This window comes from Clupea harengus, chromosome 17, assembly GCF_900700415.2.
Source record: "Clupea harengus chromosome 17, Ch_v2.0.2, whole genome shotgun sequence".
Classification (NCBI taxonomy): Eukaryota; Metazoa; Chordata; class Actinopteri; order Clupeiformes; family Clupeidae; genus Clupea; species Clupea harengus.
In genome coordinates this window covers 17,463,863-17,481,362 of record NC_045168.1, presented here as the reverse complement: position 1 = coordinate 17,481,362, position 17,500 = coordinate 17,463,863, and the positions used below count along the sequence as shown (strand labels likewise).

Below are 17,500 nucleotides of genomic sequence, written 5' to 3'. Positions count from 1 at the left end.
TGTGTGTGTGTGTGTGTGTGTGTGTGTGTGTGTGTGTGACGCCTTCTCTCTGTGTCTCCAGGGCCAGCACCCTGTCCAACGCCGTGTCCTCTCTCGCCAACACCGGCATGTCCTTCACCAAAGTGGACGAGCGGGAGAAGCAGGCCGCTCTGGAGGAGGAGCAGGCACGCCTCAAAGCCCTCAAGGTGACCTGTGTGACCTTTAACCTTTCACCCTGACAGGTCAAGGTCATAATTAGTGCCAATTCATGAGGAATGTCCAGATAAGTTACCCATTCACTGTACATGTTTAATCACTCATTAAGGGCCTTCCATCACATAGAGCCCTGTCATCGGAGAGAGGCAGAAACATGTCTTAATAGGAAATCAGTGAATGCTGGGGAATGGTTAGAATGTACTCACAGGAAGTGGAGTGTGTGGGTGTGTATGTGTGAGTGTGTGTGCGTGTGCGTGTGCGTGTGCGTGTGCGTGTGCGTGTGCGTGTGTGTGTTAGAATGTCTTCTAGGTGGTTTTACTGTCCTCACTGGCTGTGGTGTCTGAGGTGTGTTTGTGTTGCTCAGGAGCAGAGACTGAAGGAGCTGTCCAAGAGGCCGTCGTTTGGCACCACAGACACATCTCCCATCTCCACCACCGGGGGCAGCATCAGCACGGCTTCTGCCATGGACCTCTTCTCCACACCCAGCTGCTCAAACGGGTAAGCTGACGCCCAGGCAGAGACCAGAGGCCGGCTCCGACTGCAGACCCGCTGCATAGTGTGTGTGTGTGTGTGTGTTTGTGTGTGTGTGTGTGTGTGTGTGTGTGTGTGTGTGTGTGTGTGTGTGTGCGGTACGTGTGCGCGTGTGTGTCTAAGGAACTACAGGAACTACAGCATTGTCTTCTCATGTCTTACCTCCCTCAGTGCCCTGAAGATGGAGAACGACCTGTTTGACCTTCAGACGACCTTCCACTCCACAGTGCAGCCGAGCACCTCTGTGGCTTCTGGATGGGGAGGTAGGAGTAGGGGGGGGGGTCATTGTGTCGGTCTGTGTGGCCCCATCTCAGGGTTCCTGTTCTAGCACGCTTGACTGTATGTTGTCCGTTCTGCGTTCTGCCTTCTCACTCTAATCTCTAATACATTCTCTAATGTCTTCTATTCTCTCTCTTCTTGCCTGTTCAGATCCTTTCTCTTCCTCTGAGGCGGTCGATGACGCCATTCCAAACCTTAACCCTTTCCTAAGCAAGCTTGTTGTTGAGGCAGCCCCTGCCCCCGTAGTGTCCCCCGAGGGACTTAGTTTCTCCTCTAGGACTGCAGGGCATGACATGTTTGGTGGTAAACACAAATCCTTTGTTCTCTTCTTGGTGATTGAGCGTGTGTGCATGTGTGTGTGTGTTTGTCTTCTCAGTAGCTGTGTGTCATCATAAATGTGCAGTATGTTTCTATGGTGAGCTGTAATTAATCCCACCTTTCAAATTCGTTCTTAATAAGTAACTCCATCTTTGTGTCTTAGCTGAGGAGCACACTCACTGAACTAGCTAGCTTAGGAGCACAATGAACTAGCTAGCTGAGGGGCACACTCACTGAACAAGCTAGCTGAGGAGCACAATGAACTAGCTAGCTGAGGAGCACACTCACTGAACTAGCTAGCTGAGGAGCACACTCACTGAACCAGCTAGCTGAAGAGCACCCTCACTGAACTAGCTAGCTGAGGAGCACAATGAACTAGCTAGCTGAGGAGCACACTCACTGAACTAGCTAGCTGAGGAGCACACTCACTGAACCAGCTAGCTGAGGAGCACACTCACTGAACTAGCTAGCTGAGGAGCACACTCACTGAACTAGCTAGCTGAGGAGCACACTCCCTGAACTAGCTAGCTTAGGAGCACAATGAACTAGCTAGCTGAGGCGCACACTCACTGAACTAGCTAGCTGAGGAGCACAATGAACTAGCTAGCTGAGGAGCACACTCACTGAACTAGCTAGCTGAGGAGCACAATGAACTAGCACGCTGAGGAGCACCCTCACTGAACCAGCTAGCTGAGGAGCACACTCTTCACAAGCGGCTCTTAAAGCGGGAATGTGTGGATCGTTTGGGTTCAGATATGTAGCCTTGGCTGAATAAAGAAGGCAGACACTCAAATAGAAATGTGTTTCATACTGTAACCTCTTGAACAGCTGAAGAGAGAATGAAACACATATATCACTCAGTAATCAAATAAGCCTTTTAGTTTGTGAACAGATGATCATCTTATGTCTTCTATGTTTGATTTCTTTTTTGCTGTAGATCAATACAATCCCTTTATTGACCCAAGCTCATCTATTTCAACCAATTACAAACGCACAGTGCGGATAGAAAGCTTACTCTCAGGTACCAGCGCACCTATGTTTCCTGCAAGACAGCAAACATAAGGCCCCTCCCCCTGTGCAGCAGTCATCTCAGACAGTCATGACCAATCAACTCTTAGGGTGTTATGACCTCAGACAGTCATGACCAATCAACTCTAAGGGTGTTATGACATCAGACAGTCATGACCAATCAACTCTAAGGGTGTTATGACCTCAGACAGTCATGACCAATCAACTCTTAGGGTGTTATGACCTCAGACAGTCATGACCAATCAACCTTATGGGTGTAATGACCTCAGACGGTCTCAGAATAACCTCCTTGACATTTGTTCTGTTGGTCCAAATGACCTTTTGTAGTATTTTCTGAGAACATTCCACGACGTAAAGATGAATGGCAATAATGTGTCTCCAGTGTGTGTGTGTGTGTGTGTGTGTGTGTGTGTGTGTGTGTGTTTGTGTGCCATCTCTACTAACCATGCCCCTGGTTGTGTTGCTCTCCTCTGCTCTCCTCCTGCTGCTGCGTGTGATGTTGCTCACACAGACTCGTTCGGCTCCGCCTCCGCGCTCCAGCACCTCCCCAACCCGCCCCCCTTCCCGCAGGAGCCCTCTGCTGCAACTGGTCTCTTTAGAGGTAAGGTCCTTAGCTTCTGCAGCTGGTCTCTTTAGAGGTGCGGTCCTTAGCTTCTGTAGCTGGTCTCTTTAGAGGTGAGGTCCTTAGCTTCTGTAGCTGGTCTCTTTAGAGGTCAGGTCCTTAGCTTCTGCAGCTGGTCTCTTTAGAGGTCAGGTCCTTAGCTTCTGCAGCTGGTCTCTTTAGAGGTCAGGTCCTTAGCTTCTGCAGCTGGTCTCTTTAGAGGTACGGTCCTTAGCTTCTGTAGCTGGTCTCTTTAGAGGTACGGTCCTTAGCTTCTGCAGCTGGTCTCTTTAGAGGTAAGGTCCTTAGCTTCTGTAGCTATACCAGCACACAGTGGCCTCTTTAGGCCCTATACCTGCACACACTGGCCTCTTTAGGCCTTATACCTGCACACAGTCCATTAGGCCATTAGTGTCCCCCCCCCCGTGTTTTAGGGTACAGAGGTGTATGCTTGGGTTTCAGACTGAAGTGTGTCCCCCTTTTTTTCAGGGTACTCCATGCCCTCCGCCCCCCCCCAGACGGCGGCCCCTCTGCAGGTGGACTTTGAGTCGGTGTTCGGTTCCAACGCTGGCTCCAGCAGCCAAGACTCTGATGGTAATTTCTACTCCTCTCCCTCACGTACATATTTCTAGTGATGGTCAGACTGAGGGACGTATTGAGCCAAATGTGATTGCTGGTTATATATTCCCTTCCTCCTGCCCAGGGATATAGCACATATCGAATAGTCTTGTGATCGGCAGAGAGAATCCATTTTAACATAAAATATGACAAATGTCAGTCTGAAAGATTCTCATCCCCCCCCCCCCCCCCCACACCCAGACCTCACCGGCGGAATCCTGAAACCCACCATGGCGTCCTCTGGCCAACTCCACATCCCCAATCTGCCAGACAGACTCGTGTCTGACGACCTGGACTCCTCCCTCGCCAACCTGGTCGGCAGTGAGTACCAGCATTCTATCACTCTCATGAGTACCAGCATTCTATCACTCTCATGAGTACCAGCATTCTATCACTCTCATGAGTACCAGCATTCTATCACTCTCAAGAGTACCAGCATTCTATCACTCTCATGAGTACCAGCATTCTATCACTCTCATGAGTACCAGCATTCTATCACTCTCATGAGTACCAGCATTCTATCATTCTATCACTCTCATGAGTACCAGCATTCTATCACTCTCATGAGTACCAGCATTCTATCACTCTCATGAGTACCAGCATTCTATCACTCTCATGAGTACCAGCATTCTATCACTCTCAAGAGTACCAGCATTCTATCACTCTCATGAGTACCAGCATTCTATCATTCTATCACTCTCATGACATGAGTACCAGCATTCTATCATTCTATCACTCTCATGAGTACCAGCATTCTATCACTCTGATGCTACAATCAGTAAGATGGTATACTAACTATGACAAACCCCATTATACTATTATATACTACAATAAGACAGTATATTATCTATGACTAACCCCATTATACTATTATATACTTTGAATGTTATCATGATTGTACTACTCTTTGAGTCGATCACTGGTTTAGGTGTGCTGGGGGGCAGCTGCCTGCGGGGGGCAGAATGTGTCCAGAATGAGTTAGTTGACGTTTTTTAATGTGGTGAATTGAAACTGTGAATTCAGTGTGTATTTATTTATTTTGGTTCTTTGTCTTCATGTCTTTCAGGTCTAGGGATTGGAAACGGCACCACAAAGAAGTAAGCATCTCACACAGGACTCATGTTTGTCAGTAGATATGTTTGTCAGTAGACATGTTTGTCAGTAGACATGTTTGACAGTAGATATGTTTGATAGTAGACATGTTTGTCAGTAGACATGTTTGTCAATAGACATGTTTGTCAGTAGACATGTTTGTCAATAGACATGTTTGACAGTAGACATGTTTGTCAATAGACATGTTTGTCAGTAGACATGTTTGTCAATAGACATGTTTGACAGTAGACATGTTTGTCAATAGACATGTTTGTCAGTAGACATGTTTGTCAATAGACATGTTTGTCAATAGACATGTTTGTCAGTAGACATGTTTGTCAATAGACATGTTTGACAGTAGACATGTTTGTCAATAGACATGTTTGACAGTAGACATGTTTGTCAATAGACATGTTTGTCAATAGACATGTTTGTCAGTAGACATGTTTGTCAATAGACATGTTTGTCAGTAGACATGTTTGACAGTAGACATGTTTGTCAATAGACATGTTTGTCAGTAGACATGTTTGACAGTAGACATGTTTGTCAGTAGACATGTTTGTCAATAGACATGTTTGTCAGTAGACATGTTTGTCAGTAGACATGTTTGTCAATAGACATGTTTGACAGTAGACATGTTTGTCAGTAGACATGTTTGTCAATAGACATGTTTGTCAGTAGACATGTTTGTCAGTAGACATGTTTGTCAATAGACATGTTTGACAGTAGACATGTTTGTCAATAGACATGTTTGTCAATAGACATGTTTGACAGTAGACAGCAGTTTGCATGTTGTTGACATGAGTGTGTGCTGATGTTACCTCTCTCTCTCTCCACCCCCTCCTCTTCCTCCTCCTCTTCCTCCTCTCTCCTCCTCTCCCTCTCTCCTCCTCTCCCTCTGTAGTGATATCCACTGGACCCAGCCCGGAGAGAAGAAGCTGACCGGGGGAATGCACTGGCAACCCAAAGCTGCTCCCACGACCACATGGAACCCTGTTTCTATGGTAACGCACCGGGCCTCTAAAATGTATAGCCGTGGGTGTTGATTCAGCCGTCCTCTTGTTCATTTATTATTTATCATTGATTATTGATTATTTACGGTTTCCCCTCAGCCTCCCTCTGTCATGGCCTTCCCTGCCACCACCCCCACTGGCATGATGGCCTATGGCATGGTGAGTGACACACACACACACACACACACTATACATAACACACACACACACACACTATACATAACACACACACACACACACACACACACACACACTATACATACCACACATACACACACACACACACACACACTATGTATACCACACACACACACACACACACAATACATACCGCACACACGATCACACACTATACATAGTACACTCAGTACACACAGCACACAGATCCTATTGTACAGCATCAGTGAGAATCGTGTTCTGATATTAATGTGTGAGTTGTGTTGTGATTGGCTGGTACCACGGTGAGTTGTGCTGTGATTGGCTGGTACCGCGGTGAGCTGTGTTGTGATTGGCTGGTACCGCGGTGAGCTGTGTTGTGATTGGCTGGTACTACGGTGAGTTGTGTTGTGATTGGCTGGTACCGCGGTGAGCTGTGCTGTGATTGGCTGATATTAATGTGTGAGCTGTGTTGTGATTGGCTGGTACCGCGGTGAGCTGTGTTGTGATTGGCTGGTACCGCGGTGAGTTGTGTTGTGATTGGCTGGTACCGCGGTGAGCTGTGTTGTGATTGGCTGGTACCGCGGTGAGTTGTGTTGTGATTGGCTGGTACCGCGGTGAGCTGTGTTGTGATTGGCTGATTGTTGTGTGCAGCCACCTCAGATGGGCTCTATGGGGATGATGACTCAGCCCACCATGATGTACTCCCAGCCCGTCATGAGGCCGTCCAACCCCTTTGGCTCCGTCTCCAGCGCACAGGTACCTCACTCTCCACACTGCACACGCGCGCGCGTGTGTGCGCGTGTGTGTGTGTGTGTGTGTGTGAGTGTGTGTGTGTGTGTGTGTGTGTGTGTCTCCTGAACGCTCATCTTAGGAAGAGAGACTGTGTTCTAACAGACCAGAACCCCTACACCATCCTCCTCTCCTCTCTTCCTGTGTTCTAAGACCAGAACCCCTTCATCATCCTCCTCTCCTCTCTTCCTGTGTTCTAAGACCAGAACCCCTTCACCATCCTCCTTACCTTCATATTCCTGTTCTCTCTTCCTGTTTCCTGACTCAGTATGTGTGTGTCCCTTATCCCTTTGTGTGTGTATGTGTGTGTGTGTGTGTTCCCCTTCTTCCCCCTGTGCGTGTATATGTGTATATATATCCCTCTCTGCCCTGTGTGTGTGTGTGTGTGTGTGTGTGTGCTAGCCCTCAGCTGCGTCTAGCCCCTCCAGTCAAAGCCCCCTCCGTGGGCCTGGACAGGACCCCTTTGCACAGCTCTCTCTCAAGGACTTCCTGTAGAGCATCTCTTAGGTACAGCATGCTCACAGCCTGTGTGTGTTTGTGTGTGTGCTCACAGCCTGTGTGTGTGTGTGTGTGTGCTCACAGCCTGTGTGTGTGTGGGTGTGTGTGTGTGCGTGTGTGCTCACAATCTGTGTGTGTGTGTGTGTGTGTGCTCACAGCCTGTGTGTGTGTGTGCTCACAACCTGTGTGTGTGTGTGTGTGCTCACAGCCTGTGTGTGTGTGTGTGTGTGCATGCTCACAGTCTGTGTGTGTGTGCGTGTGTGCATGCGCGCATATGTGTGTGTGTACATACATGTGTACATGTGTTTATATGCGTGTGTGTGCTTATTATATCAGCATGGTATGCGTGTTTTCCCTTCAGATGCGTTTCCTGCACCTGACACACGCTGTGCAAAACATCCTGCCTCTAAATGACATGTGTTAAACATCCTGCCTCTAAATAAGATGTGTTCAACATCCTGCACATCCTGCCTCCAGATGAGATGTGAGATGTGTTAAACATCCTGCCTCCAGATGAGATGTGAGATGTGTTAAACATCCTGCCTCTAGATGAGATGTGTTAAACATCCTGCCTCTAGATGAGATGAGATGAGATGTGTTAAACATCCTGCCTCTAGATGAGATGAGATGAGATGTGTTAAACATCCTGCCTCTAGATCTTCACCCTGAGCCCTCTGCCCACCCCTCCGTCATGCTTATAGTCATAGAGTGAGGATTACACTGCCAGCCACTGGGTACACAAACACGTGTGTGTGGAGAGTAACATGGAAAGAGCACTTGTGTGTGTGTGTGTGTGTGTGAGTGTATGCATGTGTGTGTGTGTGTGTGTGTGTGTGGAAGTGTGTGTGTGTGTGTGTGTGTGTGTGTGTGTGTGTGTGAGTGTATGCGTGTGTGTGTGTGTGTGTGTGTGTGTGTGTGTGTGTATGTGTGTGTTTGTGTGAGTGTATGCATGTGTGTGTGTGTGTGCGTGTGTGTGAGTTTAAAAGCAGCTATCATGTGTTTTTTTGCATACTGGAAGCCAACTGTCCCTGTTGTTTGTGACAGATGCAGTTCATGTAGGCTGAAGCTGAAGCTGAAGGATGAAGATCTCCTGTGAAGTCGACTCCCCCTGTTGGACACCTCCTCTTCCCGCAGGACAACTCCTCCCCCTGCAGGACACCTCCTCTTCCTGCTGGACACCTCCTCCCCCCTCTTGCTGCCTAGCCCTCTGGAGGATCTGTTCCCATCACATGACAAAACATCAGAAATAAAACCCTCCACACACACACATCGTGGACGGGAGCTGGTGTGATTGTGTGTGTAAAGGAGGAGGAGGAGGAGCTTGCAGTGGTTTTTGTAAATTGTCTGAGATCACACTCTCTGCTGCTGTAACCCTTAGGGACTCTTCATCCTCATCCCCATCATCATCCTCATCCAATTTATAATGTCTGAAGATAGGCGTGGATGCCCAGACACTTTGATATTATGTATTTGGAACTATAGTTTGATGTCAGATCTGTTTTGTTATATTTTTGTTTTATTTGATTAAGTTTGGGTGTTCTTTATGGATACGAGGAGAGGAGAGGAGAGGAGAGGAGGGAGGAGGCACTTGCTTCTCCCTATGATGAACAAGGTGGGTAGTTCCCATAGCAACTGAAGATGGCACTGACACGTAGAGGAGCGGCTCGTCCCCCGTTAGCCCTGTTTAGTCTTGTCTTCTGACTTGTGTTCACAGGAGACGTTCCCTGTTTAGTCTTGTCTTCTGACGCGTGTTCACAGGAGACGTTCCCTGTTTAGTGTTGTCTTCTGACGCGTGTTCACAGGAGACGTTCCCTGTGTGCACTTTGTATTTATTTATGATTCTTGGTTTAAAATGGGAGTTCTATGAAGTACCTTTAAATGGAGGGCCCATGGCGATGGATGTAAGGGTTGTATTATGGAAGGGTAGAGATTTTAAATAGATTTATAAAAACATACACCTCTTAAGGGAATGACAGAGCACTAAAGGTTTGTGTTTAGATCAATTGTTTGTAGATCAGAAACTTCACAACCCTGCAGTATCAGGGGAATAAGAAATTAGAAAAAAAAAATCAGTCAGGAATCTATATAGTCAATGCTAGGGTTTGAAATGGAGTATCAATACTACGATTTGAAATGGAGGATTTGATTGACTAGCAAAACTCTGGTGCACAGCACTGAGGACCCAGGAAGCATCTGACTCCATATGACCCTGATCTGGCACATATATGACCCTGATCTAGCACATATATAGCCCTGATCTGGCACATATATGACCCTGATCTAGCACATATATAGCCCTGATCTGGCACATATATGACCCTGATCTAGCACATATATAGCCCTGATCTGGCACATATATATCCCTGATCTGACACATATATAACCCTGATCTGGCACGTGATCTTTGCACTGATACGAAGGATCCGGAGCACCTCTGGGCCTTGTGTGTGTGAGTCCGCTGCTCCCTGGGTGTGAGGGTTGTGTGTGTGACTCCGCTGCTCCCTGGGTGTGAGGGTTGTGTGTGTGTGCGATACGCGTGGCTGGCCGTGGGACTGGCTGCCGCCTCTCATCTGAATGTGAAGAGTTTCCCTCGTCTCCGACGTCTTCCCACTCCCCCGCCCCACACCAACCCGCCACGGGGCACCATTTCTCCGTCGGCAGCTGCTGCCACGAGGAGTCTGTTTACGCTGTAAATTTGTTGTAAAAAATTTAAAACAAAACAGAAGATGACAAAGTGGACAGCTGCAGCGGAGTAATGACAAGCACTGTTGATCGGTGCTCTGTGTGTGTGTGTGGGGAGGGGGGAGGTGGGTGTGTGTGTGTGTGTGTGTGAGTGTGTGTGTGTGTGGGTGTGTGTAAATAAAATGGACTGTTCATTTCACTAGGAGGCAACAGATGGTTTGAAAGCAATCCAATCAGAACTGACTCTACCTGGCTTACAATTTGACTGAATATTGTCTGTGTCGTGTTCACAGACAAATATGTTTTGTTTTATCTATTTAAAAGATATATGCATAAAGTGGTGGACTTCTTTTTTCTTCTTTTTCAAATAAAGTGCAGCTTCCACAAGACTTTTCTGTTTGTAATTCTGTCCTGGGTAAACATTTAAGCTGTAAACCAACCTGAGTTTTGCTGGGTGTAGCTAGGCTACAAATGCTTAGCAAATATTTGTCTTCAAACTCTTAACAGACAGGTAGAAAGAAACATGGACTTCATGATGACCGTAAGGCAGTTAAGATCTCAAACACAGGGGATCTTGATACTAACACAGTATGCGGTGTTCAGGCTGTCATCTGAGGTTCTGCGTGTTGCCAGGGGAGAACCGTGAAAGGTTCTGCTCGGATTTTATGTTGATATTTAGAGAACCCCTGAATAGCGAATAGGTTTGGTTGCAATCTTCATCTTATGTGGAAAAAGATGTTATTATATCCATAGATGTAATTATAACAATAGGTTCTATGAAAGGTTCATCTTATGTGGAAAAAGATGTTATTATATCCATAGATGTAATTACAGTATAACAATAGGTTCTATGAAAGGTTCATCTTATGTGGAAAAAGATGTTATTATAACCATAGATGTAATTATAACAATAAGTTCTATGAAAGCAGTCCCGCGGAGCTGGTGGACTAATCTTCTTGATGTCTGCCATAATTGGAACGACATTGTAGGAAATAAAAACAGTATTATATAATAAGACAGAATAATATATATATGTACTGTATGTATACGTGTCATTTCATCTTTTAAAGACTGACACATCCAATGTCAGCCAGAAAATTCTAAATTCTTAAGCTGAAGTGTTACAAAATGCAAAAACAGTCATTTACATAAATGATTCTTATATGATATTTGATACATCAGGCCTTTATTGCAATTTATAGCACATATGTAGCAATATAGTGTGTTATATATATATATATATATATATATATAATCTCCTTATGTAAAGCATACCAAAGGACACACCCACCTAGGGACACAAACTTTATATTCCGTATGACCCATGTGGGGCTGTACCATACCAAGTTTCATGGGATTGGGGAAGTCTAAGAATATGACACCGTCCACCAAAAATCTGAGAAAAACAAACAAACAAAGAAAACAAAAATGGAGGGAAAAAACAAATACTAAATGATGTATTAATATAAAGGTATAATCACTATGGCACCTCAGAACAAATCTGAACCACTAGCATCTAAATGTTAAGGTTTAGGCTACTGCCTGCCGTGTCCCACGGCCCCAACACTGTGTTCGGCTCCTCAGACTCTGCGATACAGAAATAAACAAAACCAAATATTATACCGCTATTAATCGACCTGCTGCATATATCTATTTATCGACCTGCTGCTTATATCGCTATTTATCGACCTGTTGCTTTCCTCTGTCATTTGCAGTGTGGTGCTGTAGTGGATAAGGCTTCTGCTGATGGGACAGCCAGAATGTAGCTAGGCTTTCTGCGTCTTCTGAAAGGGGATTGTTCTGGAGCGCATTTAACTGATTCTGGGATTTTTGAGCTCCTTATCAAATCAAATCAAATCAAATCAAATCAAACTTTATTTATACGTCGCATTTCATACCAGGAAGTAACAATGCGCCTCACAGAAGAAGGAAAACAAAAGGGGGGGGGGGGGGGGGTGTTACAGAGACCTGTAGGAGACACAGATGTTCCGGAGGGATGAAAGACCATATCAAGTGAGTGCAAACATATTACAAGGCACGCACACATGTACAGCACACATGTACAGCAGACCACTCAGAAGATATAAATATTACAAAGAGTGATAGGCGAGATTAAAGAGGTACGTCTTAAATGCACGTTTAAAGGTTTCCACCGTTTAAGCCATTCGTAGGTATTCTGGCAGAGTATTTCAAAGGCTGGGAGCATAGAAACTAAAATGGGTCGGAAGAATCATCACCACCTGCCGACCCTCCAGAAAAAAAAACCCACTGGGCCTTGCATCCCATGTTGTCACTCCTTGTCTGCGTGTTAAACATGAGCCACAGGCAGGTTCATTTGGTCTTTGATGGGAAAATCCATTCGGTGAGAAGGAATGTAATACCAGCCGAACTCGAGGGTTGTATTCCCTCACTCTTTAAGGACTATTCTCTGACGGGCGGGACGATAAAGTGGACCTGAAGAGACAACCTTGGCAACAGTGCATCACGTGTGTGAAACAACTCAGCGAATTGAATCTCCTTCAGCGAATTGTGTTGAAAACTCGACTCAAAGCACGTGCTTGGAGTTCCTCAATGCGCGAGCCAGACATCGTTTGATTTAATTGAACGATTTCAAGTCTAGAGGACGAGGACCTGTACACCCGCGAAAGTGAACCTGGCGTAAGTTTAAAACTTTTACATACTGCCCTGCCCCATGTAGTCAGTAGTTGGATGCATTTAAGAGGGAAAAGATACAAAAATGATTTACGAAAGGATGCTTTCCCCCTAATTAATCCTACTACATTGGTGTATGTGATGTGATGGAGTTCAAGGAACCTCGGTCTGTACAGGTCTATTTCATGTTTAGTGTGTTATTAACAACTTTTTGAAAACAACTATTAGAGTAAATCTTAAGTAAATGAGTTGTATTTATTAGATTAAAGCTGTATGCTAACAGGCGTGGTCGAGTGTCTGGGGTATAGTTTGTTTACAGTCTCTCGGTTACCGCAGATGTAAATGTATTACCTTTATTATTGAGGGTAGGCTACCCTTCCTCCGTACAACTCAAGACTCCAGAACTCAACAAGTACCGTTAACAAAACTGTTTATAAGGCCAAAAAGAGACTTCACGAAACAAACACAATTATCTCATTACAAAAATGTAATTACTGCCTGGTTATGTAAAGAGAGGCTAACGCCTACGAACTCAGAAGGCTTCTTGTGACTGGACATTCTCCCTTATTTAATTGATTTGCCACATTTGCTACATCCCCCAGATTTAAAAAGTTTTGCAGGAGAGCATGATTTGGTTCAGGAGAGCATGATGTGGTTCAGGAGAGCATGATGTGGTTCATGGATTGATTTGAGTCGTTCTGTGATACCTCCTTTTGTGCAAGAGCTTAACTCAATTTGAGTTTAATCTAATCTATACTAATACATTCATTGTTGCGGAGTCAGGGACACATCAGCGAACACACACACACACACACACACACACACACACACACACACACACACACACACTCAGATTCAGGAGCCCTCCACAGCCTTACATGTTGGAGCACATAGGTCACATGACCTCTGACTTGCTGTTGTTGAAGTGTCTTTGGCTTCCTCTCTCTCTGGACATGGACACACACACACACACACACACACACACACTCACACACACATGACCTCTGACTTGCTGTTGTTGAAGTGTCTTGGGCTTCGGCTTCCTCTCTCCATATAAGGACGGGCTGGCTACGAACTAGAGCCACTGTCAGGACCCATCTGAGATAAGGACTCAGCTTCATCATCATCTTCATCATCATAAACACTGATGCAATTGCGTAAACAAACCTGAAAGTTGACTAAAATGCATTAAAAGAGGTGTGCATTAATCTCAGTGTGTTGGTACAGTCTAAATATTCATGGGAAAATGACTATCACCATATTTAAAACTGCAGGTAGGAATGGGTGTATTCAAGAAAGGGTCCTTGTTAAAACTTGTTAAAGTTAAATCACACTTTCTGAAGTAAAAATGGTTCTGCCATGAATATACCACATTTATTGCATTGTTGTATTGTTAAGGCCCATTTCTGGCTGAATTCAAATTAATTCTCTTCTATTGACACAGTAGTGGTTCCACCACACACTGAGATGTCAATGACCGATGAATGAGGTCTGCTGGGAGCTCGAGAGAAGCAGGCCGTGGCGTTTGAGTGTGTGTGTGTGTGTGTGTGTGTTTCTGAGCGATGCTGCTCCTCCATCCTCCCTGTCTGCCGCCCGCCTGGTCACATGCTCACTCTAATCACGGAGCGCTCCTCTGGAGTCCGCCGGCCCCTCTCTTGAGGTCAACATTAGACTGCCTTTTATAGCCAATGCACACACACACACAGACACACACACACACACACACACACACACACACACACACACCACACACACACACACACACACACACACACACACACACACACACACACGTCCGTGTGCAGCCTGCCTTTCATCTCAGCTCCTCTGTTCCCAGGAGTAATTCCCCCTGTCGGCCGGTGCTCTCACTCCTGTGCTCACTCCTGTGCTCACTCCCCTGGGCCGGTGCTCTCACTCCCCCGGGCCGGACGGACGGACAGCAGCACTGCGTGCCTGGCACTGCACCTGGCACTGCCTTGGGTACACAGTTCAGCCGTGTGTTGAGGAGTACCCAGCAGGATCCTCCCACTTCTCTAACACTCCGCTGGCTCTCTGTGTGTCTGTGTGTCTGTGTGTCTGCTTCAGGTGTTCCTGACGCCTGCTTCACAACAACAGCCACCTCACTGCTGAGATGAGGAGTGGATTACCACATTCTGAGCAGGTAAGCACTAACGGTGTCTCTCTTGGCTAATGACATTTGAGTTTGTTTCACGTAATGTTAGCAGGGAATGGACCTCAATGGGACATTGTGTGTGATGTGGGGTGATTATAGTTGTTTGCATCGTGTGACGATTTTAATTTAAATGTGTCACAGTTTGATCAATGCTCAGGTTAGTTCTGAAGGCCCTAAAAAGAGCCTAACATGTAAATGTATAGGGTTATGGTTAGTTAATGTATAGGGTTAGTTAATGTATCGGTTAGGGTAAGTTAATGTATAGGGTTAGGGTTAGTTAATGTATCGGTTAGGGGTAGTTAATGTATAGGGTTAGTTAATGTATAGGGTTAGGGTTAGTTAATGTATAGTAAATGTGCTTGTCCTTACAGCAGTGACTGAGACAAGACTTTGGACCATTGCTGCGGATCACACATGTTTGTGGGGACCCAAAGGGTTGTGGGGACACAAGAGGTTGTGGGGACAGGGGAGACTGCTGGGACCCTTTGAGGACCCGCCACCATGATCGACCTGAGTTACCTGACCGAGGAGGAGCAGGGGGCCATCATGACCGTCCTGAAGAGGGACGCAGAGCTGAAGAAAGCTGAGGAGGAGCGCATCAAGTACACCAGCTCTTTATTTACTTTATGCTCTGTGCTACTTGTTTCCATGTCCTCTCTGTCTGCATGCTAATATAGCAGTGAGATATATCACCTCATGGGGCCCCAGATCCTGTTCAGTGCAGAGAAGCATGTCCTGATCCTAGAGGGGTGTGTGTGTGTGTGTGTGTGTGTGTGTGTGTGTGTGCGCGTGCGTGCGTGTCTGTGTCTGTGTCCATGTGTTTTAATCAGTAGTTTATCATCCAGCCACATGCCAGGATATTTGTCATTTGTATCTCATTCAATGTGGGACTCATTCAGTGAATGATGATCACACTGACCACACTGCCAATATCTATATATGATTAGAGGGGATGTTTTGATGCACATTGAAGATTTGACATGGAAGATTTCCTTTCCTCTTTAGTGACACAGAAATTCTTCACGTGTGGACTCAGAGAGTTGTAGTGTTTAGTGTTTCATTCAGAGTTTGATAGTTAGATAGTGCTTCTGTTCTTTCATGAAATCCTGGCTGCCATCTTCTTTTTATGGAGTCCTTGAATCACCTCCTCCTGTGAGCGTAAACACGGCGTAAACACGGCTGTAACTGCACTGTTTGTTATGCACTCATTTAATAAGGGACACACCGGACATCTACGGCTGGCCGTCCCTCTCTCTCTTTCTCTCTCTCTCTCTCTCTCTCTCTCTGTCTCTCTCTCTCCCTCTCTCTCCCTCTCTCTCCCTCTCTCTCTCTCTCTCTCTCTGTCTCTCTCTCTCTCTCTGTCTCTCTCTGTCTCTCTCTCTCTCTGTCTCTCTCTGTCTCTCTCTGTCTCTCTCTCTCTCTCTCCCTCTTTCTCTCTCTGTCTCTCTCTCTCTCTCTCTCTCTCTCGCTCTCAAAGTGTGACCAACAATAAGATTAGACCCTAAGCCCAGGTCCACAGGGGAAACACCAGTGAGGGTGATTGGCCCAATTTAGAGAGATGGGGGAGGGCAGAGTCAAGACTGTGCTCTGTGATTGGTCCAATTTAGAGAGATGGGGAGGGCAGTCAAGACTGTGCTCTGTGATGATTGGCCCAATTTAGAGAGATGGGGAGGGCAGAGTCAAGACTGTGCTCTGCGATTGGCCCAATTTAGAGAGATGGGGAGGGAAGAGTCAAGACTGTGCTCTGTGATTGGCCCAATTTAGAGAGATGGGGAGGGCAGAGTCAAGACTGCGCTCTGTGATGATTGGCCCAATTTAGAGAGATAGGGAGGGAAGAGTCAAGACTGTGCTCTGTGATTGGCCCAATTTAGAGAGATGGGGAGGGCAGAGTCAAGACTGTGCTCTGCGATTGGCCCAATTTAGAGAGATGGGGAAGGAAGAGTCAAGACTGTGCTCTGTGATTGGCCCAATTTAGAGAGATGGGGAGGGCAGAGTCAAGACTGTGCTATGTGATTGGCCCAATTTAGAGAGATGGGGAGGGCAGAGTCAAGACTGCACTCTTACAGGAGATCCCATTCAAGGCGCTGAGCCTCTTAATTCCATTAGCAATCATTCTGTGAAGCAATTTGATTTTGCTCCTGGGTTCAATATGGACATCATGTTGCACACTGTACTACACTGTGTGTGTGTGTGTGTGTGTGTGTGTGTGTGTGTGTGTGTGTGTGTGTGTGTGTGTGTGTGTGTGTGTGTCCACTGTGTGTGTGTGTGTGTGTGTGTGTGTGTGTGTGTGTGTGTGTGACTGTGTGTGTGTGTGTGTGTGATGTGCTGTGCTCCACTGTGTGTGTGTGTGTGTGTGTGTGATGTGCTGTGCTCCACTGTGTGTGTGTGTGTGTGTGTGTGATGTGCTGTGCTCCACTGGGTGTGTGTGTGTGTGTGTGTGTGTGTGTGTGTGTGTGTGTGTGTGTGTGTGTGTGTGTGTGTGTGTGTGTGTGTGTGTGTGTGTGTGTGTGTGATGTGCTGTGCTCCACTGTGTGTGTGTGCTGTGCTCCACTGTGTGTGTGTGTGTGTGTGTGTGTGTGTGTGTGTGTGTGTGTGTGTGTGTGTGTGATGTGCTGTACTACACTGTGTCCATCTTTATGTAGTTTACGTTTCTGTTTTAGGTTAGAATTCACTCTCTCTCTCTCTGGGGTCTGCTTTGGAATCTTTGTTAAGTTAGTATATACTCTGCTTTGGAATCTTTGTTAAGTTAGTATATACTCTGCTTTGGAGTCTTCTGTAGGTTAGAATCTACTCTTGGTTAGGCTAGTGTTTAGTCTCTGCTCTGCTGTGCGGCTGTGCTGTGTGTGTGTGTGTGTGTGTGTGGGTGATCTC

General features: G+C 46.2%; 2 protein-coding genes across 11 annotated transcripts in view; both read left to right on the top strand.

The window, feature by feature from the left end:
• picalmb (phosphatidylinositol binding clathrin assembly protein b) overlaps positions 1-10,193 on the top strand; it is a 28,102-nt gene extending 17,909 nt beyond the window's left edge. For 2 of the 8 annotated variants that reach the window (XM_031583858.2, XM_031583856.2), the window contains 14 exons: positions 62-185; positions 566-693; positions 898-989; positions 1,156-1,308; positions 2,261-2,344; positions 2,864-2,953; positions 3,443-3,547; positions 3,773-3,892; positions 4,638-4,668; positions 5,568-5,667; positions 5,776-5,835; positions 6,487-6,591; positions 7,027-7,131; positions 8,167-10,193. In XM_031583858.2, coding sequence (XP_031439718.1) covers positions 62-185; positions 566-693; positions 898-989; positions 1,156-1,308; positions 2,261-2,344; positions 2,864-2,953; positions 3,443-3,547; positions 3,773-3,892; positions 4,638-4,668; positions 5,568-5,667; positions 5,776-5,835; positions 6,487-6,591; positions 7,027-7,119 — 1,285 coding nt within the window. In that variant the 3' untranslated portion in view covers positions 7,120-7,131; positions 8,167-10,193. Of the gene's footprint in view, positions 1-61; positions 186-559; positions 694-897; positions 990-1,155; positions 1,309-2,260; positions 2,345-2,863; positions 2,954-3,442; positions 3,548-3,772; positions 3,893-4,637; positions 4,669-5,567; positions 5,668-5,775; positions 5,836-6,486; positions 6,592-7,026; positions 7,132-8,166 lie in introns of all 8 variants that reach the window. The other 6 variants (XM_031583857.2, XM_031583855.2, XM_031583861.2 and 3 more) reach the window with 5 other exon arrangements.
• A 1,923-nt stretch (positions 10,194-12,116) lies between these two features.
• The window catches only part of sytl2b (synaptotagmin-like 2b), a 25,868-nt gene continuing 20,484 nt past the window's right edge, over positions 12,117-17,500 (top strand). The window contains exons 1-3 of one of the 3 annotated variants that reach the window (XM_031584000.2): positions 12,117-12,462; positions 14,542-14,617; positions 15,001-15,231. In XM_031584000.2, the coding sequence (XP_031439860.1) occupies positions 15,131-15,231 (101 nt within the window). In that variant the 5' untranslated portion in view covers positions 12,117-12,462; positions 14,542-14,617; positions 15,001-15,130. The remainder of the gene's footprint in view (positions 12,463-14,541; positions 14,618-15,000; positions 15,232-17,500) is intronic. The other 2 variants (XM_031583999.2, XM_031583998.2) reach the window with 2 other exon arrangements.